Source organism: Lonchura striata, chromosome 13 (assembly GCF_050655825.1).
Source record: "Lonchura striata isolate lonStrDom1 chromosome 13, ASM5065582v1, whole genome shotgun sequence".
Taxonomy (NCBI): domain Eukaryota; kingdom Metazoa; phylum Chordata; class Aves; order Passeriformes; family Estrildidae; genus Lonchura; species Lonchura striata.
Genome location: NC_140715.1, coordinates 14054613 through 14079812, shown reverse-complemented (window position 1 = coordinate 14079812; position 25200 = coordinate 14054613). Strand labels below are relative to the sequence as shown.

Sequence of the window (25200 nt, the reverse complement as noted above, 5' to 3'; positions counted from 1 at the left end):
CTGACAGCAAAGCTCAGCCCAGCCTCAGAGAGCAGGACAGGTGGGCAGAATCCTTGTGCAGGGAGAATGGACACCATGGACACTGCTGGGAGTACCTGGGCTGACACATCTCCAGGGGGCTCACGGCCCTGCAGCAAGAGGAGCTGCTCACCTGTTTTCTCTCCTAAGAAAGCAAAACTATCCCCTTATGTTGGTGACAGGGAAACTCAAGCAGAAAGGGGACACCTGTGAAGCCCTATCTGCCTGCAAGGTGGGAGGTGCCAGCCACAAACATGCCAGCAGAGATCACCCACTCATCACCTGTCAGGCCAGACACACCCGCACTGCAGAGGGGCACTGGGTGACACACTGCCCAGAAACCCCCACCACTGGCAGCCAGGAACCTCGGCCCCACTGACGTCCCCCTCCCTGCCAGTGTCACACTCCAGCTGCACTGGCCACCACTGCAGCCACAGCTGTCATTTGCAGGCTGACTTCTCCTCAGTCAGAAGCAGAGTCCATAGAAACTTCAGGAAGGTGTTTTGTCACTTCCCCAAGGCAAAACACCCTCTGTCATTTTCTCTGCAACATCTCTGCTAGAAATGTGAGCAGGGCAAGGATGATCCTCACCCTCTTGGGACAGAACCAACCTGGAATTCGATAATAGGAGTCAGGGGGGAAAAATTAAGGATGACATTGAGAGGAGAGGATAAAACCTCTGTCATGGCGCTTTGGACCCTCAGTGGTCTGTGTCAGTCCCAAGAACCTCATCCCATTGGTCTAGCCCCTGTTCTACCTGAAACAGGGTGCACATATTCCCCTGTGCTACATCCATTTCCTGCAAGGGTGGGTGCCAGGATGAGATGCAGGGAAGATGGGTAGGAGGTGAGGGGTCTGGTTTATGAGGACAGAGATGGGTAAACCCCCAGCAATGGGAAATCACCCCCAGAGCTGGCATCACTTGCATTCTGCTTCCCCAAACCTGGCATGGCTGGAGGCACCAGGAGAGGTGAGCCCTTTGCAGCATCCCTTCTGGGCCCCCAGGGGCCCCAACCCCTTGCTCAGCCTTGTCCCAGGTCCCTCCCTTGTGACAAAGGTGACTGTCATGACTGTCCCACCCAGTGATGATCTCAGCTCAGCACTCAGCTCAGATTGCCTGATGTGCCATATAACCCCATCTATCCTGGATTTCCCCCAATATCTCAGTACAGCCATGGCTCTGTGTAGAGAGTCAAGGCCACCCTACTCTTCTTCTTCCTTCCATCAGCAAAGATGCTCAGGAAGTGGGGAAAAAAAAATAAGAAAATTCCCTCTGAGCAGATGGTGGGAGGTAGAACACAGACGAACACAGGTGGCTGTTGGGTCCCATCCCAGGGGTGGCTGCACCCCCAGTTTTAGGGACTGGGGTTATTCCTGCCACTGGCTGTTTCTGACGGGCAGTGACAGGGAGCCCAGCCTCCCCTTACCTTTTCCCAGTCTGTGGAGCCAATGCCAAGGGCTCAGGCAGCTCCTGGGTGCTGGGGGGCTCAGGGCTCTGGGGCAGCAGCCCACACCTGCATCCTCCCCAGGGGAGCAGGTGACAGGCTAGGCAGGGCACAGCATGGCCAGGTGCCCTCTGACAGCTGAGCAGGATCTCCCTCAGTGTGGGCAAAGGGGAGGACAATTAGGCCATAAAGACCCACCAACAAAAACTTCCCTCTTCTTCCTTTCTTTGACCCATTTACTACTGGTGGTGAAGTTTCTGCTGTGGAGGAGCCAGATGAGGAGCCCTTCACGGGCTCCCCAAGGAGCATCTCAGCTGCTCGACTGGGGCTGAAGGGGGTTGAGGGGGACCCTCAGTGCCTCAGGATGCCACCTGCACTGGGGTCCCATGGGTGACCAGATGAGCCCCTGGGGTCCCCAGCTGGGTGTGAGCAGGTGGCAGTACCCCCTCCATCCACCCTAGAGACCCCCAGAAATGCACCCAACCTGCAGACCACCCCTAGTCCTTCAGACCTGCTATTCCTGGTAGAAACCAGGCAGATGAAGTGGAGAGGGAGAGCAGTCAGGGCTCCCTGGATGCTCCCTGGGGCTCGGTGCTGCTATCCGTGATCGAGTGATGCCATCTCCTGGAAGGAGGAGGGCTGGGACGTCCCTGGGGCCAGGCTGCATGCAGCTACCCCAGATAGAGCAGGGACACCATCCCATCAGCTCCTGCTCCCATGGAGGAGGCACTCAATGTGGGAAACCAAGTCCTGCCTTGTCCACAGCTTGCTCTGAACCCCACCATGGTTTCTGCAGGAACTGGAGATGCCCACAGAGAGTCAAGGAGATGTCTCCCCTTGCTCCCCTTTTCCCCCACAGCCTTCTGTCCCACCACCTCCCCACTCCCTCCAGCTCCTATTGCTCCCAAAGGCAAATCTGTGGCTTCAGACCAGCATATCCCAGAGCTGCATGGCCCCACTCATATCCCAGTCCAGCCAGGAGCTTTCAGTCATTCCCTAAATCCTGAATGCCCCAAGAGTTACCCCTCCTCTCTGGCAATGGAGACATCAGTGCAACCCTCTTGCAGAGGACAGCCCCCTGCCTCATCTCCCTCAGCTCCACTGCAGACTCGTGTGTGGCCTTTGGCTCTCCCCAGATGCCTGAACCACCCCTGTGCTGTCACTTGTGTCCTCAAGCTGAGGAGAGTCTGCAGAGCTGATCCCCAGAGATGGACCAGGACAGCCCAAATGGATGTGCTGCCACACAGCTCCCCTCTCCCCATCCAGGGCTCAGTGATGCTCCTTGGGATCTGGATCAGCTTTCTTGGCAAATGCAAATGCCACAAACTGACAATTCTCAAGAGGGCACTGGGGACAGGGACACATGCTGGCAGCCCTCACTGCTTCCCAGCATGTGTGGGCCCTGCTCTCAGTGGGTTGGGTGTGTGACCCCCCTGCACTGCTGGCGAGCGTCCTGATTTCACTCCTTGGCTGTGTTTCGGGCACGGGGAAAGCAGAGGGTTAACAATTCCCACATTAAAGTGGCTGCAGATGTGTGGGAAAGTCTGGGGCCAGCGGACGGCACCGTTATTAGTATTCACCCAGGAGCCTGTCGCTGCCTCCCGGGGCTCTGCCGAGCACATTTAATACCAAGGTTCGTGGCGGGGGTGAGGAGGAGTGCGTGGGATGGGGTCGGAAAGGCCCCGAGGTGGGGAAAGGCAGCGGGATAACATCGTCCTTGGCTGCTGCCTCCTCCCAGTGCCCCAGCCCAGAGGATGTAGGCAATGGGCCAGCACCCCTAAGGACACAGCACAATACATGGGTACAGCCCAGTGTTACCTCCTGACACTGCTGGCACCCTGTGGTGTCCATGGCCAGGGTTTCCAGTGCTGCAGGAGTGTTCCCAGTGCTGGGCAATGCTGCAGGATACTCCACAGGATGCTTCCCATCATGTTATGCTTGGGCATGCACTCACTTTGGAAGAAGCCCAGCCCTTTCTGCCTCCCCTTCTTCCCTGGGCACTGGTGTCACCCACCCAGTGCAAGCAGGACCACACACACACACACACACACACACACACACACACACACACACACACACACACGGTACAGGCTCCTCAGGGCAGAGCTTTAGAGATGCTGGATGAAGCCTCGGGGCAGCTCCCTGCAGGGCCCAGGGGCTGCACCCAGCCAGCAGCATGTGCTGGCAGCTGCCACAGCAGATGGGCTGCCCAGATGTGGTGCTGTGCTCCCTGGCACCCGCCACTCCTCTCTTGTGCTCTGCAGCTTCACACCACTTCAGAGCAACGCTGAAATTCCTGGGCTGACTTGGAACTGATAGAGGCTCTGAAAAACTGAAGCTGGAGAAAATCTGGCCCTCATCAAACCTTCAGAGGAGTGGGGTAGGCCAGCACCTGCTGCTTCTTTCGTACCTGCCTGTCACCTGCTGGCACATGGTACCTGTTGCTGACTCAGCATGGTTGTTTCCACCATTGTCTTGGGTCACCTGGCTCTGGTCTCTCTCCTCTATATCAGGCTTGGGATATGGGCTTTTCTCTGTGGTCCCAGCTCTGCCTGGGATGGGGCAGGAGTTCAGAGAGCTGCTTTTATCCACGTGATGCAAGAGCAAACCAAATACCCTGGAATGTCCTGTTTCAGTGGTTGATTTCCCTACCAGAGATGCTGCACTACATGACCCCAAGCCCCCATTAGCACTTAACAACGCTTATTGAGGCTGGAGATCTCAGCTGAGAGGGGTCTGGCATCCCACACTGCAGCTGTCCCAGCCCCAGGGGGACCACTGGGTCCTGCAGCACCACGAAGCACCAAAAATAGAGGTGAGCAATGAAGGGCTGATGATGCTGAAGTAGCAGAGCTGCTGCCCTCCACCCCCACACTTGCACAGGCGAGTTCCTCTGGCTTTGGTGCTTCCTCTGCGCTGGCCTTTCCCAGGAGCTGCTGTAACCCCAACGTGCTGTTCCTAAACAAAGTGTGCGGCTGCGGATGCTCCCTGGGGATGTACAGAGTGGGCTGACGTGTGCTTGCCGGGATGCTTTGGGCTCCCCAGGGCTCTCTCAGCATCCCCAAACAATGAATCCTGGCCTTTGCAAGACTGGGAGGTTTTGTTTGCCAGATTCTTCCTGGACCCAGCCTGGAGTGGGTATTGGGACCATCTGTTTGCAAAGGACTGAGGGAAATACATCCCACTTCAGGCTCATGATGCTCTACCCTCAAGCATGGTCTGTGTCATCTTTTCCACCCCCTGCTCATCCCAGGTAGCCCATCCCCAGTGCAAGGGGCCCAGCAGGATTGCAGCAGTGGGTTTCTCCCTCTCCCACTCTGCCTGGAACAGTCACGTCCTTGGAGCGGGGACACTGCCAGGAAACAGCTCTGCTGAGCAATTCCCAGCAGCCCTTAGGTCCCCACATATGGACCCAGCAGACACATCTTTGTCCCTCGGGAAAAGCCCTGGGAAGAGCCATGTGCAGAGCACGTCCCTCTGCTGCCTGCCCCCCACACGAGCTGCTCTCAGCTCGCTGCCTCCATTTCTGCACAGCAGCTTGTCTCAGCCCGGGGGCTGACAGGGCCCCTGGCACAGCCACCACCAGGTCTGGAGCTGGGGGAATCCTTCCAAGCCAGGGCTGCATCCCTCCTGCAGCTGTCCTGCTGCCAGGCACAGCAGCCCCATGCCATGAGTGGCACACAGGGATAGCCTGGCTGCTGCAGCCTGGCTCTCCTCACACTCCACAGCTGCACAGAATAAACACCTCCCCTTTGGTTTTTGATAGATAAAAAGAAAACATGGAGATAATGTGAGGTAAGCAGCAAATCTCTTGGGCTGGTCCAGCCAGGGGATCATTCCCTGTGGCCATTGTGCAGGCATTGACTAGCTTGGCAGGAGGGGATGAGTCTGCCTTGCAAAAAAGGCAGAAACACAGATTTCAGCAGTGTTGTCATGGAGAGGGCTTTTTAATTCTTAGAAAGGAAAATTAAAGGAAGATGGGCAGGTATCTTTTCAGGATAGCAGTGCAGTTTTGAACTATTTCTTGTTTGGATCAGAGAGAAACACAGAATGGTTAAGGCTAAAAAAGATCTGTAAGATCATTGTAAGATCATCTTCACCACTAGGCCATGTCCCCAAGTGCCACATCTAGACATTTCTGAACACTTTTGGGGATGGTGATTGCACCACTTCCCTTCGCAGCCTGTTCCAATGCCTGACCACCCTTAAGCATCCCCAGGATGAAAATCTTGGCAAGAACTGATGGATCAAAGGCAGTTTTCATCCAAAGATGACCTGTCCCTTGTTACAGTGCTAAAAAAAATTGAAAAAAATCCACTCTGCACACATGATAAAGTTCTGCCTACTGAAAGTTTCTCAGAAACTTGATTTGAACTCCTTAAGAAGCTGGGAGGATTTAAAATTGGTTCATCACGTGGATTCCATCCCCCAGGGCAGCAGGGGTGTAGGACATCTGAGATGATGGCATGGCTGAGGTGACCACTCCTGCCACCTCTCCAGCTCTGTGCCCTCAGCAGCCCAAACAGCGCCAAATCCCCAGCTAAACCCACCCTCGCTGCAGCATCCCAGCTGCAGAAAGCCTTTTATCCCCCTTTCCAAAAAGAAGAAGAGTTGCAAGGGTGCGTTGGTGGTCCCCAAGGGGCAGTGGCCAGTCGGGGTCAGGGGCCAGGAGCGGCGGGGCCGGCACAGCTCAGCACAGGGAGGCATCGGGGGAGCACACGGAGTCAGCTCAGTGCAGGCCTTCTTTAATAAAAACATGAGTCAGCTGCTGGCGTGGGCAGTGGATTTTCTAAACATCCCCTCATATCCTGAGAAAGGGGAAAAAAAAAAAAAAAAAAAAAGAAAAAACGGGAGGGGGGGGGGGGCTAGAGGGGGGAAAAAAGAGAAAGAAAATAAAAGAAAAAGAAAACAGAGGGAAAGGCCAGAATTGAAAGCAGACACAGGGAGAGGGCAGCTCCTTCCCTCCGGTTTAAGGAGGCGATAGTCGGGCTGCTCCGGGCTCCTTTTGTTCCCTGTTAGCCGGGCCCTCATCGCTCGCCCCATCTCAGCCCGCAGCAGAACTCTCCTCTCCTTGCAGCCACTTTGGCTTCTTCTCCTTTTATTTATTTATTTTTTTTCCTTCACCCATCACACTCGTCCGCCGGGCGTTAATCGCAAATTCTGCTCCGCAAAGGGTCCCCACAGAGGGTGGAGGGAGGAAGTCGGAGGAGCTCCGCTCCTCATTGGCGAAGCAGCCTCCCCCCTTCTCCTCCTCCCGAGGTCTCTTTTATTTATACACGCACGCACACACGCGTGCACATCCCTCGGCCCCGGGCTTTGCTCCACGCTGGGGTCCGAGGAGGCAGAGCCCCCTCCCAGCTGGGCTGGGGCGGCACAGGGCACTGCTCGGATGCACTAGAGGAGCAGAGCAGGGGCTTGGCTGCAGCCCAGCCTTGGCACAGCCTTGCCTCTCCTTTTGATTTTATTTTATTTTCCCCCCGCTCCTCCCTTCCACTTCTTTCTTTCCCTCTCTTTCGCCTTTAAGTGGAAAAGCCTTGCCAGCTGGGGAAGGCTGGGAGGGCAGGGAGAGCCTCAGCAGGCAGCAGATAGAGAGTTTGGAGGAGGAGAGGGAGGAATTTCGGAGCCTTCCCGGTGGGACGTGCGGCGCAGGCACTCGGCTGGCGGGACCCTGCTCAAGGTAAGCTCTTGTGTCACCCACCCGGGGGCTGGCTCGCCCTCCTGCTCAGCTCTGGCTCTCCAGATGGGAAATGTCGTGTTGGACCTGGTACAGCCCCGAAGAACCCTGTCCCTGATCCGGCCCGGCTGCTCTGCAAGGGGCTCTGCTCCCCTCCAAGGGTTGGCAGCCCGAAACGCCCACCAAGCCCTGGGGAGATGGTGTTTGGTGGAAAGCAGCTGAATTCTCCGGCATCCCACGGGAAGGAACACGGCATCAGCTCTCACCAGCCCCTGGGTGGGGATGGCTGAGAGGAGCGAGGGGATGCTGCGGCTGTAGGACAGGAAGGGGGGACCCCACTGCAGCGGGAATAGGGCCCAGGTGATCTCTGCTTCTCCCTGGATTGGGGCTAGCCCTGGCTCTGCAGGATGGTGGCTGTGGGAGGGCTGGGGTGTGCAGAGGTCAGAGGCTGTTCGCCATGCCAGTGAGATATCCTTCGGAGTGTGAGTGCAGAGCAGTGTCACCCCTGTCATTGCCAGCCTGTCCAAACACACCCATGGCCATCAGGCTGCTCCAGGGACCGTGTCACCTCTGTCTGTGGCCATGGCAGGGCTCCTGTGCCTGTGGCATGGAGAGGGACATGTGCAAGCCCTGCCCAGGGTCTGTGCCTGGGAGTGCTGCATACTGGAGAGGGCAGAGCTTGGTAAAACTCTACTAGGCATGGATGTGGGCGGCTACTCTGCTGTCCTGAGAGCACAAGAGCTGAGGGCCTCCAGCAGGGCAGAGCTGGTCTGGAGTGAGGCTCTGACAGCCCAGGAACAGGGGTGAGCATGACCTGCGGAGCTTTGGTGCTCACAGTGGCTTTAGACCATCCAGCTCCTGCACTCACCTGCCAACTGGGAGTCATTCAAAACAGGATTTGTGGTGGAAAGGGATGTTGTGCTTTTCCGTCCTGGTCCCAGAGCAAGTGGGGTTTATGCTAAAGCATGGGGAAAGTAGCTTAAAGTAGTTGGTCTGGTGTGCACACCCTGTGCTGGCAGAGGCTTGGCATTCCCAAATCTTTTCAGAAGATCTCTCATTGATGAAAAGGATTAGCAATGTTGAGACCCAGTGCTTCCCAGAGGCCATTGAGGGGTGGCTGGGAGGGTCATTCCCCCTCAGCACCCTGCAGGACAAGATGCTTGTGCCTCCCATGCTCTTGGGGAAGGAGTGAGTTTCATGTGGTCAGTGTGAGCCAGTGTCAAGGACGTGTCTCTGCCTGGCAGAGGACACAGGCCAGGCTGGCTTGGAGGAGGAGCTGCCAGGCAGCTGCCCTGCTTGGCAGCCCTGGCCAGGGTCTGACATGAGGCTTGGAGTCACTTCTTGACAGGGATGTCACCCAAGCTTGGGTGTGCTCTGGCTGCTGTGGCAGCCACCAACCCTGGGCAGTGTCCCTGAGCCCAGGAAACACCTCTAAATCAGTCAGTGCATTGGGGGGATAGGAGTTTTGGACAAGCACCAAGTCACAGCATGCACAGGGCTTTTCCTAAAGCAGGCTGTCCCTTCCTCCAGCTCAGGACTATGGAGGGTCCTCATAGAAGGGGCAGTCCAGGAGACAACAGCCACCCATGTCCCTGTCCCTGCATCACCTCCTGCATCCCTGCCCAGGACTGGGAGTGCAGGGTGCCCATGGTCAGTGTGCAGCAAGCACAGCCAGCTGCACTACTGTAGTCGGGAGAAGTTAGCCATGGCTTATTGTCCACAGTCCTGGGCACATCTTGTGGTGTGCTGCAGGGCTCTGGCCTGGGCTTGGTCCTGTGCAATCCCTGCATGAACCACCTGGGAGGTGGCTGAGAACACATCCTGCACCCTGGGGTGGCACCGAGCTGGGCGGGCAGCTGTGTGTGAGGAGATGCCAAGAGCTCCAGCAGAGTCCAGAAGCGAGCAGAGTGGCTGTAGTGGACACAGACCAGATTGCAGCACGGTGCCAGGAAACCCAAGCTCTTCCTGAGGGATGCGCTGGAAGATGCATGGCTGGAGGCAGCTCAGAGAGGCAGGGTGGATGGAGCAGGTCCTCCCCAGCAAGTGACACCAGGTGCTTCAGCAGGGATAGGTGTGGAGTGGATGGGCTCAGGGACAGCAGTGAGGATGATGAGATGTCCAGAAGAAGCTGCAAAGGACTGGGAGAGGGGTTGATGTGGCTCGTTGGTCACTGGGTGTTGTGGGAAGGTGACACACAGCTTCATGCACAGGAAAAGGCATCACAGAGAGAAAAGAGATTTTAGGAGGAATATCTCTAGGTTTAAAACAGAAGGCTGAGTTCCTTCAGCATCACAAGTCTCAAAGCACACGTCAGGGAAAGCTCTGGCTGGAAGACATGGGCACAGGACAGTAACACCATGATCTCTTTCAGCCTCATTTTCAATGGGTCTGTGACAGGATTTCCAAGGCATTCAGAACAACTCTCTCAGGGAGAGGAGAGCACCGAGCCTGTCTGCAGGAGCAGAGCAAGACAGGATTGTCTCAGTGAACACCAGAGGAAGGCTGAGATTAAGAAATGCTCTCTAGCTGTGGGAGTAATGCCATGCAAAAAGAGACCACTGGCTGGATATGGCATTGGCCAAGTGTCCAGCTGCTGCCAGAGGCTCCAGGCAGAGACTTCTCTGCTGGTCCTCAAGGTTCCTTTGGCCTCGGTGTCTGATGGGAAGTAGGATGGGATTGCAGTGCTGGCCACAGTGTCAGGCTCCAGCAAAGCTCAGCCCGGGATGCAGTGGCAGAGGTCAGGGGGCAGAGGGGCCGTGCTGCGCTGAATCCCGTGGGAGCACAGCCGCCGGCGCTGGCAGCCAGGGCTGCCTTTGACCCAGAGCTGGAAGGAGCTGGGACCATGTGGGCTTGGGGCTGGCTGGATGTATCCTATCCCTGCAATTGGAGCTGAGCACTTCGTGGAGTTTGTTTGTTTGTACTTTAAGCAAGGGAAAGAAATCCCCTGGAGGGGAGCTGCAGGGGGAGGGGGGTATAGACTGGGTATTGTTTCCTGAGGGGCTGGAGCAGCTCCAGGAGGCTCCTTCCGCTCCACCAGGCAAATTGGACATAACGAGGCTTGTTTTAGGGGTCGGTGTTCCCCCTCCTCCTCTCCCCCATTGCTAATTAGGGTTCCCAAGCCAAGCTCACCTCTGCCCTGTTCTGCTGCCACTGAGACACCTTCTCCTGGAAGGGCAGCACGTTCCAGCACCACGGGGAACACAGAGCAGCCCCAGCTGGGCCAGGGACACATCCTGGGGATGCACAGAGGGGTGCTGGGATGGGTAATGTGCTGAGCAAGGTGGTCCCTCGGGCCCATTGTCCCCCAGTGTGGTAACAGGAGCTGTGCAGTGCTCACAGCCTGCTTTTCCCTGGGTGCACACTGGGCTGTGGCACACCCTTCCCTGGCAGCCACAACCTGCACAACAAGGGGACCATGGTGTGTGGAGCCTTTGCAGGGAGCAAGGAGCTCACAAAAGTCCCACAGAAAGGCTGGTGCCAGGAGAGCCAGGGCAGTGCAGTGTGTGGTGTTTGTCCTGCAGCCATGGATGGACTGATCCTCTCCAGGCCATACCTGCAGGGGCACCTGCTTATCCAGCCAGGAATTGTCTCACACCCATCCTACTCTCTTCCTTGGGCTCAGTAAGAGCCAGTGTGTGCTGGAGCTGGTGGGGAGTTGTGGGGTGGAGGAGCTGGAGCAGGGAGAGGGTGGAGAACGCAGGGATATATCAGGGCACTGCACTGATTGCTAAACCCTGGAAATCCATCAGGAAACAGATGGAGCACCTTCTCCCTGCTGTGGAAGAGAGGGTGGCAGGTCTCCATGGGCAGCACAGCGGTGATGCTCCCAAAGCAGCAGGAGATGGGCAGTCCTGCTCCTCAGCCCCATCCTGCCAGGCCCTCTGCCTTCCCCCTTCCGGCCCAGCTACCATGTGAAAGCGGCTGTGACTGAAATCTTAATGCTACCAAGACCCAGCAATTGGCACCAATTAAATTGCTACATTCATGTTTGAATTGCTTTAACTGGCGAGACACACTGTCTTATTTATACAAAAAAATATGTTTGCTTGTGGGTTTGTCTGAACCGGTGCCAGCAGAAAATACACCATTTCAAGCCCTGTGCTCTGCAAGCTCATTCTCCTCTTCCAAACTGGAAGTCACCTTGGTTTCAGCCTTTGCCAGGCAATGGTGGAGAACAGAAACACTGCTTTCCTCGGGGCCGGGCGCTGCAGGCACCACGAGAGGGGTCCCCTCCTCTCTCCCCACAGGCAGCTGCCAAGTTTCCTTCTCCAGCCTGGGAGCTGTTTGGGAGAATATGGTCTGATTCAGGAACAGGACTCCGTGCCCATTTAAAAGCTGCACTCGGGGAGGGCAGGGGGTGCTGGCAGCTGCTGGTGCCAAGTCCTGCCTCAGCTTTTCCTCTGGAGGTTCTGTCAGGTTTTGGGGGTAGGGGCTGTTTGCAGAGCATGGGTGCAGAGGGGGGCTGATTTCTGATTTGTGACTGAGAGGAGAAATTATAAAGAAGCCTGCATGCAGGTTGGCAAGAACGGTTTATACTGCTTGGGCAGAGCGTACAGGGGAGATAATCCATCTCTGCAGTCCTGGTGCCAAGTGACACCATCCTCATCTTCCTGCCCCACACGTGAGCCTGTGCAGGAGGGGGCAGAATCCACTCACAGCTCCAAGAGCTGCACCAGACATTGCATTTTGCCCCCTCTCAGCAATCCAGAAGTAACAGGGCCAAACAAAAACCCCTCTGAAAGCAGCCTCTGCCCTTCACACCCAGCACTGGCTGGCTCCATCCTTTCCCACCCTGGCCACAGTGCCAGGCTCTTCTCCAGTCCTTGCAGATTGGCTAAGGGTGCCTGACTACAGAGATGGTGAGTGCCTAATCCCAGCCACGAGAGTCTAAAACCCCAGAACAAAGCAATTAAGCTTGGGTCCCTCGGAGGCAGCTGGGAGGAGTTGACGCGTCCACAGAGATTATCTCCTCCTCCGCAGATCTCAGGGAAATGCTCACAAGAGGATCAGGTTGCTCAGCCTTCGCTGCGATGTTGGACTGGTAAAACCACAAGACTCTGCCTGCTCCTGGGGCTTTGCAAAGCTCCTACATCCTACTGGGACTTGGGATGGTTCCTTTTCTCATCCTGCCTCTGTTGCCCTCCCCTCACAGCTTATTAGTGGTTAGTTAGAGCCAGCTGGGACCTTTGGCTCCAGCCTGGGCCCCACCAGAGCAGCCACCCCGGATCAGTGGCTGTGAGCAGGTGATGGAGGTGCTGACTTGCTGGGGACTGCTCTCCTCCCTGTGCAGACACCAGCAGAGAGCTTCCCTTGAATCACCATGGGAAGGCAGACACAGCTTTCTGGCAGCCATGGAACCAGAGTGAGGAAAGCCCTGGGAATGCCAGGACAAGGGATGAGAAGCCAAGACAGTCCTTGATCTTGGTTCCATGTCCCCTGCTTCCTTCATTTCTCTGCTCTGGTGGGGAGAAGCAGCAGATAAGCAGAGGGACTCTGCTCAAGGCAAACAACCCCCATCCAGTCTGACATGCCCAGGATGGGACCCCTAAATGTGCAGTTTGGGGGTGGAGGGATAGGAGAGCTGAGCCAGCTCTCTCAGCCAGCCCCAAGGCTTTGCTGTCCAGTTGGAGGGGCCAGGGGGATGCAGGGGGATGTTTGGGTTCCTGCAGCCATGTTCATAATTGGCATTGTTTACATGCTTGTGAAACAGCGTGGGATGTTCTCCCAAAAATGTCTTTGTTGTCACGGGTAATAGAGAAATTAGGGGACTGTCATGGACGGCCCTGGCTGGGCTGTGTTGGGTATTTTAAAGATTGGAAAAGAGCACTGGGAAGGGCTGAAATGCTCCCAAGGGCACATTTCTACCTCCCTGGGGGGGTCATTGCAGTACAAGGGGTGAGCCCTGAGTCTGCACAGGGCTGCTGTGACCTCTGTGCTGCTCTCACCACACCCCGTGAGAGCATACCCAGACATGCACAGTGCCAGGCTTTGGGCTGTGCTCCAAAACACTGCCCAGCCTCCAGCACCACCCCAGACCAGTGCCAGCACCACCATGAGCCAGTGCCAGCCCCACCATGGCCCCGGCACAAATTGTCTGCCCCAGGGAGACCAAGGTGGGCAGGATTTGAGCTGGGTGAGAAGCAGGAGATGCAGCAAGGGACAGGGCATTGCCTGGCACGTGGCAGCCGTTCCTCCCAACACCCCCTGCCTCCTTCCCCAGGCCCAGGTGAGCCCTGGTCCTCACCCAGGGTTTTCCCACAGTCCAGGCCAAGCTTGCAGGCTCTGGGGAGCAGCCCACAGGCTCCGGCCTCTCCTCCGAAAGCGGAAGCAGGGGAGCATGCGCAGCCGAAAGGGCCATGAATACCAGCACTGGGGCTGGGGGATTATTTATAACACTGGCACCTCTCCAAACAGATGTTTCTTTTTATTCTGAACTTGCACTAAATGGGTCACTCGTTTCCTCTGTCTCCCATGGGCTTAAAACAGAGGGGGAAAGAGGAGGGGATATGGGTGAGAGTGCAGGGCTCGCCCTGGTCCCACGTCCCTCTGTGCTGGCTCCTCGCAGCGGGCTGTGGAGAGTCCATGGCTGGAGATTTGCTGGGTTCTGTGGGTGCACATCGTGGTCCTCCCTTCCTCGGGGAGGGAGGATGGCAGTGGTCACACAGGGTGCGTGGGGCTCGCCTCCCCACCCCATTGCTCACGTGGCTGACCCCAGGGCAGCTCAGTCACACTGCTGGGGCTCAGTGTGGGCTTGTCATCCCCCCTGGCAGTCTCCCTCCCCTATTCAGGGTCACAGTCCTCGTTTTCAGCTTTCTGTTGGACGCTGTCAAAGCCTGTGTCAGGGTGCCCTGGAGGAGGCTGGGTGTGCCACCCCGTGTGCTGACATCTGCTGCAGGACCCTCATAACCACACAGCCACATTCTCCAGATGCCACTGAGGCTGGGGACCGGAATCTGGGTCCTGGGCAGGGGCTTCGGTCATGTCAGATCTGCTCCCTGATGCAGAGGTCAGCAGGAGAGGTGTCCCCTCCTGTGGGCACAGTGTCCCCGGGCGTGTCCCTCAGCTCATCCCCAGAGGTGGCATCTGCCCATGTTTCTCCTGTCTCCTAGAGAGCTCAGTCCAAGGCTGTGGCTTTAATCACAGCCTCACGCCAAGGAGCTCTCACAAAACCACTCAGAGGCTTTTGACACTAATGACACTGCCTGTGCTTGCAAAACTTCACCTGTCCCAGACTGAAAAACCCCCAGATCCAGCACAATGCCAACAGGTACCCAAGCTCTCAGCACCCTCTGCTCTCAAAGTGTCTGGGTAAAGCTTTGGGGCCCCCTTGGCACTGGCATGTGGCCAGGTGAGGAGGGTCTTGCCCCCAGGTGTTCATCCTGGTGCAGGGATGGTCTGTGGGATGCAGAGACTCCCCAGCCCTTCTTCTCCTCAGTCTGGTTTCAGATTTCCTACCTCTGTGTTTTATCAGCAGCCGTTTATGGGCCTTGGGATGACAAGTTCCCCATGTGTGTGCCCTGCCTAATTCTAGCCTTTTGCTGGGAAAAAGAAAAAGGGCTCAGTGATGATAATCTGGCCTGTGAGTAAACATGGTGTCATGGGAGCCGAGGGACCCCAGAGGAGAGATGTTGCAACTCTGGACAATTCCAGCCAAGGGAAAACAAAACAAAACAAAACAAAAAACCAAAAAAAAACAACCACTCAGTTTTATTTAGATTAAAGGGTGGGAAAGAAGCAGTTGCAGAGGCCAGAGGGAGAGTGGCAGAGGAAAACAGGACAAGCCAAGGAGTTTCACTGCCGGATAAGCAAGGTTTGGGTTTCAGGGGTCATCAGCCTTTGCTCGGGGATACTTCTGCCTTCAAAAGCAAGGGGATGGTGTCCCCCTCCTCCTGCCAGGAATGCCTTTGGTCCCTGGCTGTGAGAGGTATTGATCATGGGATTCATAGAGGGAATTTTTTATTGCATATGGGCACCCATGATCTCACTTAATGACTCAGATGTGATTAGACAGAGAAGAAATAAAGTATATTTGACTTCCCACTAATTTGCACCAGATGTCCCTTGCCTGTTTGGCAGGACAGCAGGGGCCATCAAGCATTGTGGGAGCGCCTGGAAGCACAGCCCTGCAAGAAAAGAGCTAGAAATAGAAATCCAGAGGAAGGGAAAGGATTGGCAGCTGTGTGAGAGCTCCTTCCTGGTCAGACGAGATGCCCTCGTGGGCAGGGCCAGCATCCAGCACCTGTGCCCAACACCACACGAGCAGCCATGAGGGCAAGGAGAGCATGGCCAGAGAAAAGAGCAACGTAGACAATGGATTCAGAAATTGTCCCTAGAAATACAAAATAGAATTTGCTCAGAGGGGGCTGTGCACCCTTATTTCCAGCAAACAGTACATTCCCTTACTGGTGACTAATGGTCTGTCGGGAGCAGAGCTCCTGCCAAGGTGGCTGTCAGGGTGGCTGTGGCTGGTCTCCCACTCCCCAGCATGCTGAACTGTCTCTTTCCCTGAGCACCAGCTCTGCAGGCTGGTTCTCAGCTCCCACAGCTCTGGGGGTGCTTGTGGGACCCCACAAACACTGCTTCTGCACAGGGCACTGGTTGTGGAGAGGCAAGAAACATAGTCTAGGTGTGCTGGGAAGAGAGCAGTGGACTGGGAGGACATCCTTGGTGTTCCTAACCCATTCTCTCCCCTGGTTTATGATGTTTACAGGGCTGGAAGTGGCCCTGTCCCACAGGATCCATGCTTGGGGCTGGGCAGTGCCCTGCAGTGTCTGTGCCAGCAGTGGCTGCAATGTGTGCTCTGCCAGGATGCTGGGAGAGGGAGCAAGTGCAGAGGAAAGGGGGCTCAGCCTATGGCAGGGCACACAGAGCAAAATCAGAGGAAATTCTTGCCTTGTTACCCAAGAACAGTGAAGGCTGAACCCACACAGCATATTTTGGGCATTAGCAAAGGCATTTTAGGCTTACTAGCATTCTTTAACAAGAAAGAGGTCTGGAGTGGGGGAACATTAATGAGTCAATAAGGTCTGGTGATGCTTGAGCTGCTTAGCAAGGCACACTGAGGTGCCAGGAGTAGTAGAGGTGGCTCTCTAAATAAAGGTGGTACCATCCCCAGCAGAGGCTGGATAAGCTCCTCCTTTTATCCAAGCTCTTGGGCGTTGCCCTGCTCCTGCTGCAGAAATTCCTGTCCAAGTTCATCAGCCACAGAGGCATCAGCCCCGGCTGCTCGAGCGAGGGACTGGGGGAGGAGGCAGAGGAGAAAGCTCAGCTGTCATCAGATTTGGGATGCAGGAGCAATGGGAGCAGGCTGCTCTGGAAAAGCTGTGCAGTCATGAGATGGGGAATCATGAGATTTGAATCCCAGTCCTGGCGTGGCGTGGCCATGGCCATGGCCGTGCTGTTTGACCTCTGCTCTGGCCCTCTCGTGTGTCCTGTCTGTGGGATCACAGAGCCCTGTGCTCACTGCTGCAGCTGCTCTGGGATGGTGGGGTGACCCCTTTTATTCCATCCCCCAGACTAGAGATGCTCAAGCAGGATTCCAGCGGTGCCTGACCTCAGCCAGCCCTGGGACACTCCTTTGCCAGCTGGGAAAGCCAGCAGCCCCAGGGTTGGCTCAGCTTCCTCATCTCTGCTGCAAACTCCACTCCGCTCTGCCAGGCTGGTGTGATTACAGAGGGGAGATAAGGACAGGCAGTGTCTGTGTCACCAGTCAGGGACAGTTGCCTGTATCTATGTCTTGTTTGGACTCCAAACCCTCCCAGACACTCTCAGCCCAGCAGTGCCTGGCTCTGGCCTCGCTGGGCGTACGTGGGGGCGAGCAGGGATGTGCCAGCTGCCGGGGACCAGCCTCCCCACGGCACTTGGCAAGCCCCAGTGTGGCCCCCGGGAGCTGAGCCCCTGGGCAGCACAGCCACCCCACAGGCATGTGGGGCTGCAAGTGGTGTGGGGCTGTGGCACCCAGCCTGCGCCGCTGCCCTGAGAGCCAGCCGACCTCCTGTCTCCTCTCCTAGCCAAATTCCTCCTTTAGAATAATAAACAGTGTGGCTCAAGAGAAAGGCTCCTTTCCCTGCCTGGCTAGGACTGGTTTGCCTTCACATCGAGGAGCTGCAGAGGGGCAAAGGGAAGGTCTGTACCAGTGCTGGTGGGGAGGGAAGGATGGTGAGGGGTGTAGCATGGGGACAGAGAGGTGGGGCAGCACCTTGGTGGCTCTGCAAGGTGGGAGGTTCCAGGGAGCTGCAGGGCTGAGTGAAGGGTGCTGGACATGGCATTGCTGCAGCAGCTCCCTGGCCTCCATGGTTGTGCCTGGATGGGTGAAGGAAAAGGATCTCATGGCTTGAGCATACTCAGCTTGTGGGAAGGATGTAGGAGTCTGAGGGGTCTGTGGCACCCTGCTAACCCATAGGGGTGAGAGGAGATCACCCAAGGCAGCTGAGCATCATGTGCCTGTGTTTGGGTCCCTGGGTGGTATAACGTCTGGGTGCTTGATTTTATTGAGTGGGATTGCTCCTCCTCGTCTGGCACTCTCAGTGGCACTCACAGTTCCTGCTAAGAACAAAAACTGGGATTGAGGAGAGAAAAAGTGCTCTCACAAGGCTGGCAGTGAGCTGGGTGCATTTGCATCCCTTGTGAGAAGCCTGTGCGCACCCACATGTGCAAGCACACGTGTCCCCGTGACAGGGAGGGACAGAAGGACAGGCTTGTCCCTCTCCTCCCGCAGGACAGAGCTCAGCCAGCGTCTCTGAGCATGCCTCTCGCCCCGGCCGGAGCAGACAAACAAGGGAGAGGTCACCACTCTGCGAGACGTTGCCACCCTCCCACTCTGCTTGGGAAGCATCTCCAAGAGAAATGCCTTTCTGCAAAACCAGCAACTTTATTAAAAGCAGCTATGAACACAGCGCAGGCGGCCAGGGCCGGCGGGCGGAGGCTGCGGGGCTCTCGCTGCTCGCTGCAGCAGCACCCCTGCCAGCCCAGCACCAGCACCAGCACCAGCACCAGCACCAGCACCAGCACCAGCACCAGCACACAGCCCCCGAGCCGCTCCCCGACCCGGCAGGGCAGGGTTTGCCTATCGGTGATGCTGCAGAGATCCCATCACTGATCCTGCAGAGATCCCATCAGTGATGCTGCAGAGATCCCATCACTGATCCTGCGGAGATCCCATCACTGATCCTGCAGAGATACCATCAGTGATGCTGCAGAGATCCCATCACTGATCCTGCAGAGATCCCATCAGTGATGCTGCAGAGATCCCATCACTGATCCTGCAGAGATCCCATCAGTGATGCTGCAGAGATCCCATCACTGATCCTGCGGAGATCCCATCACTGATCCTGCAGAGATCCCATCAGTGATGCTGCAGAGATCCCATCAGTGATGCTGCAGAGATCCCATCACTGATCCTGCGGAGATCCCATCACTGATCCTGCAGAGATCCCATCACTGATCCTGCAGAGATCCCATCAGTGATGCTGCAGAGATCCCATCAGTGATCCTGCGGAGATCCTGCAGAGATCCCGCTGCAGGCAGAGCTCTCTGTGCGGGGACGGCAAGCCGAGATCCCGCCCGCACAGGACTGGCTGTGGCAGCCATGCAGCTGCACGGGCAGATAGATAAAAGCTGGGCGTGAGCTCGGGAGGATTTAGCCGCTTACAGGCAGGTATCTGGTGGATACAACCTGGCTGGTGCATGCAGGCAGGGAGGGGTCAAAGGAGAGGATCCCAGTTGTCCCTACAACCTTGAACATTGAATAATGGATGAATCACACGCCTCTGTAAAGGAGAATGGGGAAACGAAGGTGATTGTTCTCATGGCAGTGCCTCGGGGGCAGAGATTAGATTGTCCGTCCTTCTCTCCTGCAGCTCGGTGCTCCGAGGGTGGGTGCAGGGAGGTCACATTCATTTACAGCCTGAATTTCACCTCGGTCCTTTCATCCTACCCACCCCCATCCCTTGCCCTAAGTGCTCTTATCCCCTCTGGCAAACGAAGAGAGAGAAAAGAATTATAGAGGCTTTTTTTCGGGAGGAGGGAGACGGACGCTGCTGAATAATCTGGAGACCTGGAAGGATTTGTGGTAGATCAGACTTCTGTTGAGCCAAAGCAAGAGAATAATAAAAACATCTGACAAGCGCACGTCATTTAAAAACCATTTCCTCCTTAACATCAAGCAGAGCGGGAGGCCGCTGCAGGGCCAGGAGGCAGCGGAGAGCTCGGGAAGAGACGGGGCCTGGGGCCGGGTGAGCGAGCCCAGGTTGCCCCTGGAGCTCCTTGAGCTTGGCAAGAGCTCCCGGAGCCTGCCAGCAGCGCGGGGGCTTCTCCTCGGCTCTGCCCGGGGAGGTGGCCCCGGGGCCGGGCAGGAGCTCACCTGGCTGAGCGCCGAGGTTCAGCTCCCGGCAGGAGCATCCCCGGGCTCTCCCGTGAGCTCATTTCCCCCAGGCTTTGCCCAGGCACAGAGAAAACCTTCCCCCTTACTCTTCCTCTTGTCGGTGTGTTCATTTTGCTTTTCAGAAATACTCGTTCCCACCCCTGCAGGCACCATGGGGAGGGGTACCTGTCACCCCAATACACGGGAGACAGACCCCTGCTCTTAGGGATCTCTGGCCTCGTCTCTTTTGGCTCCTGGTTTGCACCAGGGAGGGCTGAAAAAGCTCTGTAAAAAAAAGATTTATTGAGAAATGTTGATTAGAAGGACTTAAAACTAAAAAAGAAAAACAAAACAAACCCCCCCCCCCAAAAAAAAAAAAAAAAAAAAAAACCTCATGGATACTCTCTTAAGTTTATGTATTTAAAAGTTAAATGCAAGAAACTAATTTTTTTGGTGAAGTTTCTTCAGGCTTGTTGTGGTTTAGCCCCAGCCAGCAACCAAATGCCATGACAAGGCTTCTTTTATTTCATTGGAAGGAGCAAACAATGTGGGAGGGTTGGAGGGGGATCTGTTTTCTAGCAAGTTTTATCTCACTGTGACTGAGGGAAGAAAAACTAAGGAAAAAAGGCAAGTGGTAAAGCAGAGGGAGGGAGGGAGGAAGGCAGGGCTCTGCCAAGGGGGAGAGGCATTTCCAGCTGAGATGAGCAAAAGTTGACACAACTGCTGGAGCCTCCAGCAAAATCCTTGCTTACCAGTGGGAGAAGCCTTAGAAACTGCAGATCCAGCATGAGGGGAAGCACCACTCCCCCAGGAGGGAGAAGCTGAATAACTGCAGAGATGGAAGGTTTCTGAGGTGGAGAAGTGAGGCCAGGGACCCCTGCCCAGGACAGCTGAGGGATCCCTCCTCTGCTGAGTGCTGTGCTCATATTGCTTTGCTCCTGACAGGACTCAGACCCCAGCCCAGAGCCCAGCATGCTGTGCCCCACTCTCAAGACGTGTCTCTGGCTCCTCATCCTCGCTGGTGAGTGCTGTCGCTGGGCAGGGGGGGTCCCTGGGGGGCTCACTTTGGGGTGAGGGGGAGGAAAGGGGCAGTGCCATGGGGTGCACAGCATGCTCCAGGCACATCTATCCCTGATCTATCCCTGCTAATGCCTCACATCCATGGGCTGACTCAGTCCTATGGTGGGTGGATGTGAAGTGCCCTCCTGCTTCGTGGTGGCAGAAGGAGACCTTTCCACAGGCAGCAGTGCCAGGTATGCTCAGACCTTCCTTAGCAGACACCTGAGAACCCACATGAGGTGGACACCCCACAGCAGGAGGGATTTGGTCAGATCCCATATATCCAACAGCCCCCCACAGCAAGGCTGCAGGGCTCCTGGCTGCACCTGGGCTATTCACAGCATTGCTGCAAGTCCCTGGAGCTGTCCCCAGCTGTCCTGCCCACCTGTGCGGACACCAGAGGGGAATGTGTCACTGCCCCATTGGGACATCTGGGCAAATGGTGGAGCAAGGAAGCTGAGAGAGACATGGAGAACCATTCAGGAAGACCTTTCCTGCTCTATTGCTTCCAAGGGATTTCCTGCTAGGTTTTGCTTTCATTCCTTTTTCACTTTCTTGTGAACTGTCATTGTTTCAGCCTCATCTGTGTCCTGCCTGACACTGTCCGTGTGGACAGGCAGCCAGAAGTGCAAGGAATTGCCTCCTATCCTCCTTGGGGGTTCTCTACCAATACTGCCATGGACAACATGGGCTACTGAACACTGCTAAATGCTGTGCTGTCTGATTTGCTCTCCAATAGGGGTTGTAGGAGGTACAGGAGATGAAGGGTGACCCACCAAGATCTGGACTGGCAGGACATTTTTGAGGAGACCGTGGGTTTGTCAGTGATGATTACACTAGGGAAGGCAAAGCCAGGAAAGTTATTTTTCAGTGTAAAGGCTGACATCACAAAGCAAACACATTGCCATGAGGTGTGCTTCTCTGTGGATTTCAGAGGAATTCAATTTGGTCTCATGTCACCCCTCTCTCAGGTCTGCCAGAGGTGACATTTGGGGACAGCAGGCCACACATCGAACCCAAAGACACTGAGCTTGTCCTCAGCCTCCACAGCACCTTCTCCCTCCTGTGCTATGGGGACAGAGAGCTGGTCTGGGAACGCGAGGGGCAGCCCCTCGCTGCCTCGCTGGAGCACAGGGACGGTGTCTTTGTCAGCAATCTCACCCTCAGGAACGTGACAGGCCATCACACCGGGGAGTACACGTGCACCTACAACCCTGAGCAGGCGCCTGAGCCAGCAGAGAGGAGAGCCCTCTACATCTACGTTCCAGGTAGGGGACAGCATGTCCTTGCCTATGGGTTTCCATGGGGTTTAGCAACCAGGAAAAAAAGGGCTTTGACCTATTGTTCTGTCTCCAAGCACCTGGAATCCCTAGATCCCTTCTCCAGTAGCAGGAGAGCCCTCGTGGTAGGTGTCTCTGGCTGTGGCATGTCTCTCGTGTACCAGGTCCTGGAGAGTGTGGTGTGCTGGGACAAGTGGTGGGGAAGCAGTGGTGCTCAGTGGTGCTGGGTCTCTTTCACCCTCCCAGGGGATATTTGACAAGCACAAAACATGCAGCTCTACTTTCCCAAGGGAAGGATGGGAAGAAGAATCCCACTAGCACGGAGTCAGGGCCCTGTGGTGGAGTATTCCTGGAAGAGCACAAAGCAGCCCTGGTTCAGTTTCCAGGCAGCCTTCTCTAACCAATGCTCCCACTCTCCCACAGATCCCTCCCTGGTTTTCCTCCCCACCTCTGAAGAGATCTTTATCTTCATCACTGGCTACACAGAGGTTGTCATCCCATGTCGTGTGACCAACCCACAGATGGAGGTCACTCTCTATGAGAAGAAGGTGGAGAACCCCATCCCAGCTACATATAATCCACAACAGGGATTTAAAGGCTTCTTTGAGGATAAAACCTATTTCTGCCGGACATTTGTGGATGACCAGGAGGTGGATTCAGACACTTTCTATGTCTACAGGATCCAGGGTGAGATGACATTGTCTTAGCACACCTGTGCATCTGCTGTGGCTGTTTCTTCAGGCCAGTGGCAGGAGGCACCAAAACTCTCTCCCTGCCTCCTCAGTGGTGATCAGTTTGGAGGCTGTATTTAATCCTGTCTCCATTAAAGAATGGTTTTTGCCTACAAGTCAGCTCCATCCCTCAGGGAAGACAGTTTCTAGTGGACCAGTCCACCCCAGCTAAATGGACTGGGTGCCCATTTATCCCTTCATAATTCATTCCTCTCTTCCACCTCTCCCACAGTGTCGTCTGTGAACGTCTCCATCAGCGCAGTGCAGACCATGGTGCGCCAGGGAGAAAACATCACCGTCATGTGCACCGTGAGCGGCAACGAGCTGGTCAACTTCAACTGGGATTATCCCCGCAAGCAAGTGAGTGCTCCACACACACAGGCTCAGGGCAGCAGCTCCAGCCTTCACTCAGATGTGCCATGGCAATCACTCATTGATAGCCCATGGCAAAATTATGGGATGGTGCTGCTGCCACACAGGAGGTTTGATGGGGATATGCTTGGATTAAGACTGTCTCTCTCAGGGGTCTCTGATCAGTGCATGTTCCCTGTCTTGTGGCAGCCAGACTGGGGTCCTCTACCACTTTCTCCCCCCTGCCTGTGAGCCCAGTTGAAGAACATGCTTTTGGCTCCTCATACCACATCTCCTGTCCCCATTTTGCAGGCAGGGAAGGCTGTGGAGCCAGTGACTGACTTCCTGCCTGGATCCATTTATGAGATCCGCTCCATCCTCATCATCCAGAATGCAGAGCTGGAGGACAGTGGGACCTATGTCTGCAATGTGTCCGAGGGCTACCATGAGAAAACAGACCGGAAGAACATCACTGTCCAAGTGATCGGTGCGTGGCTGCCCACATGCCCAAAGCCAGCAAACCGTGTGGACGTCCCGGCAGGATGTCCTAGAGTGGCCCCCTCTCCTCTGTCACAGCCTCCAGCTTTCTTCTCTCCTCACTTCTGCTCTAAGTAACCATGACAATGAGCCAAACCTCACCCCATGTCACCCCTGCCCATTTCTTGGCTTCAAAACAACCCAGATTTCCCTTCATGGCTTTTGTGACCCTTTCAGACCCTTGAGAGTATTGGTAAGAACTCCTCTGTACTGTGCAGTGCCAAGGTGATGTGAAGGCCTGTTGTCTTCCATCTGCATCTGACCTTCTTTCACGTAGTTTGAGGGAAACTGCCCCATCTCCATTATCTCCACAAGATAACAGCCACATGCTTCTGCCCTGTGAGCTCCTCTGCTCCAGTGTGGCTCTGCATCCACACTCCCCTCAGACATAAACCTGAGGTCTTGAGGGATGGATCTGGAGCTGCCCCACCACTTCTGGGTGTTCAGAGAGTTTTGTTGCAGATCCACGTTTATCCAAAGGGCCGGGGAGACAATGTTCCCCTCTCTGACCGCCCTGTTCCTCTTGCCTCAGAGCGTGGCTTTGTGCACTTCCACACCCACCTGCCCAGCACGATCTATGCCGAGGTCCACAAGAGCCACACTATCCAGGTGGAAGTGGAGGCTTATCCCCAACCCAGCATTGTGTGGCTGAAGAACAACAAGACATTGACCATGGAGAGCAGCAGCGAGTTCACCATCACCAGCAGGAACCTGTCAGAAACCAGGTACGGACCCATCGTTCCTCACCTGGGTGCAGAGAGGGGGTAATTCACAAAGGAATCTCCAAATTGCTGGTTGGGCACAGTTAGTGATTGAATAGTTTTCTCTGAGTGGATTCTGAGCACTCCTCAGGTGGGTGGGAGCTGGTTGCCCCCTGGCATTATCAGTCCCCAGGTACCTTCCCACAGCCATCATTCTGGGACTGTGTCTCCCCAGGTACCAGACAGCTCTGGTGCTGGTGCGGGTGAAGCAGGAAGAAGGAGGATTTTACACCATTCGAGCTTCCAATGAGGATGATGAGCAGGAGCTCTCCTTCCATCTGCAGATAAATGGTGAGGATGGACGTTGCACTGATTTTTTAAAGTGTTAAGATTTTTTTTTTTATAGTTCTTTTGAAAGTCTTAAAGTTCTCATAAAACTTCTTCAGCCTGCTGATCTGTTTACATATTTCTACTGGAGTTCTCACACACTGTTCATGTAAATAATAATTGTTTTGCATTGTTCTTTGTGTGAGGAGAAAATTGATGGACTGTTGGTTTGACCAGTGTGGCTGGAGAGGTGGTAATTTCATCCTCCAATCCATGGTCACCTCTGGAATTCTATAAATATAAGATGCTCGAATACAACGCGCTCCTTTTTGGCCTTTGAACTTACCAAGCATTTGTGTACTTTGTGTCCCATAGCAACAGATGGGCATGGACACACATGGCTGGGGAGAGCAGGAGCAGGCTTGGCCTCAGAGAAGGGGGGGCAGGGAGGCAGCACAGACACCATCAGCTTGACCCAAGGCAGTAGATGTAGAGATGATTGTACAGCTGCTATGTCCTGGACTTTTCCCCATGCTCACCCTGCTCTCCAGTCAAGTTACATGAGGGCAGATCTCCTCAATAACCCCCTCAAACCTTACTCTTCTTGCTGTTCCCTTTCAAAAATAAAACACAATGGACGTGATAAGTCCTACTTCATCCCTAGGCTATGGCAAGGATACAGTAGACTCACATTTCCCAGAGGAATCATGTTCCCC

At 55.4% G+C, this 25200-nt stretch overlaps 1 protein-coding gene across 3 annotated transcripts in view; it reads left to right on the top strand.

Moving 5' to 3' along the window:
* The first annotated feature begins 7005 nt into the window (after nt 1-7005).
* Nucleotides 7006-25200, top strand: part of PDGFRB (platelet derived growth factor receptor beta) — a 32146-nt gene continuing 13951 nt past the window's right edge. For 2 of the 3 annotated variants that reach the window (XM_077786676.2, XM_085591393.1), the window contains exons 1-8: nt 7006-7140; nt 20444-20519; nt 21529-21825; nt 22261-22524; nt 22801-22928; nt 23232-23406; nt 23989-24181; nt 24393-24508. In XM_077786676.2, the coding sequence (XP_077642802.2) occupies nt 20471-20519; nt 21529-21825; nt 22261-22524; nt 22801-22928; nt 23232-23406; nt 23989-24181; nt 24393-24508 (1222 nt within the window). In that variant the 5' untranslated portion in view covers nt 7006-7140; nt 20444-20470. Of the gene's footprint in view, nt 7141-17203; nt 17263-20443; nt 20520-21528; nt 21826-22260; nt 22525-22800; nt 22929-23231; nt 23407-23988; nt 24182-24392; nt 24509-25200 lie in introns of those variants that run through there. The other variant, XM_085591394.1, reaches the window with a different exon arrangement.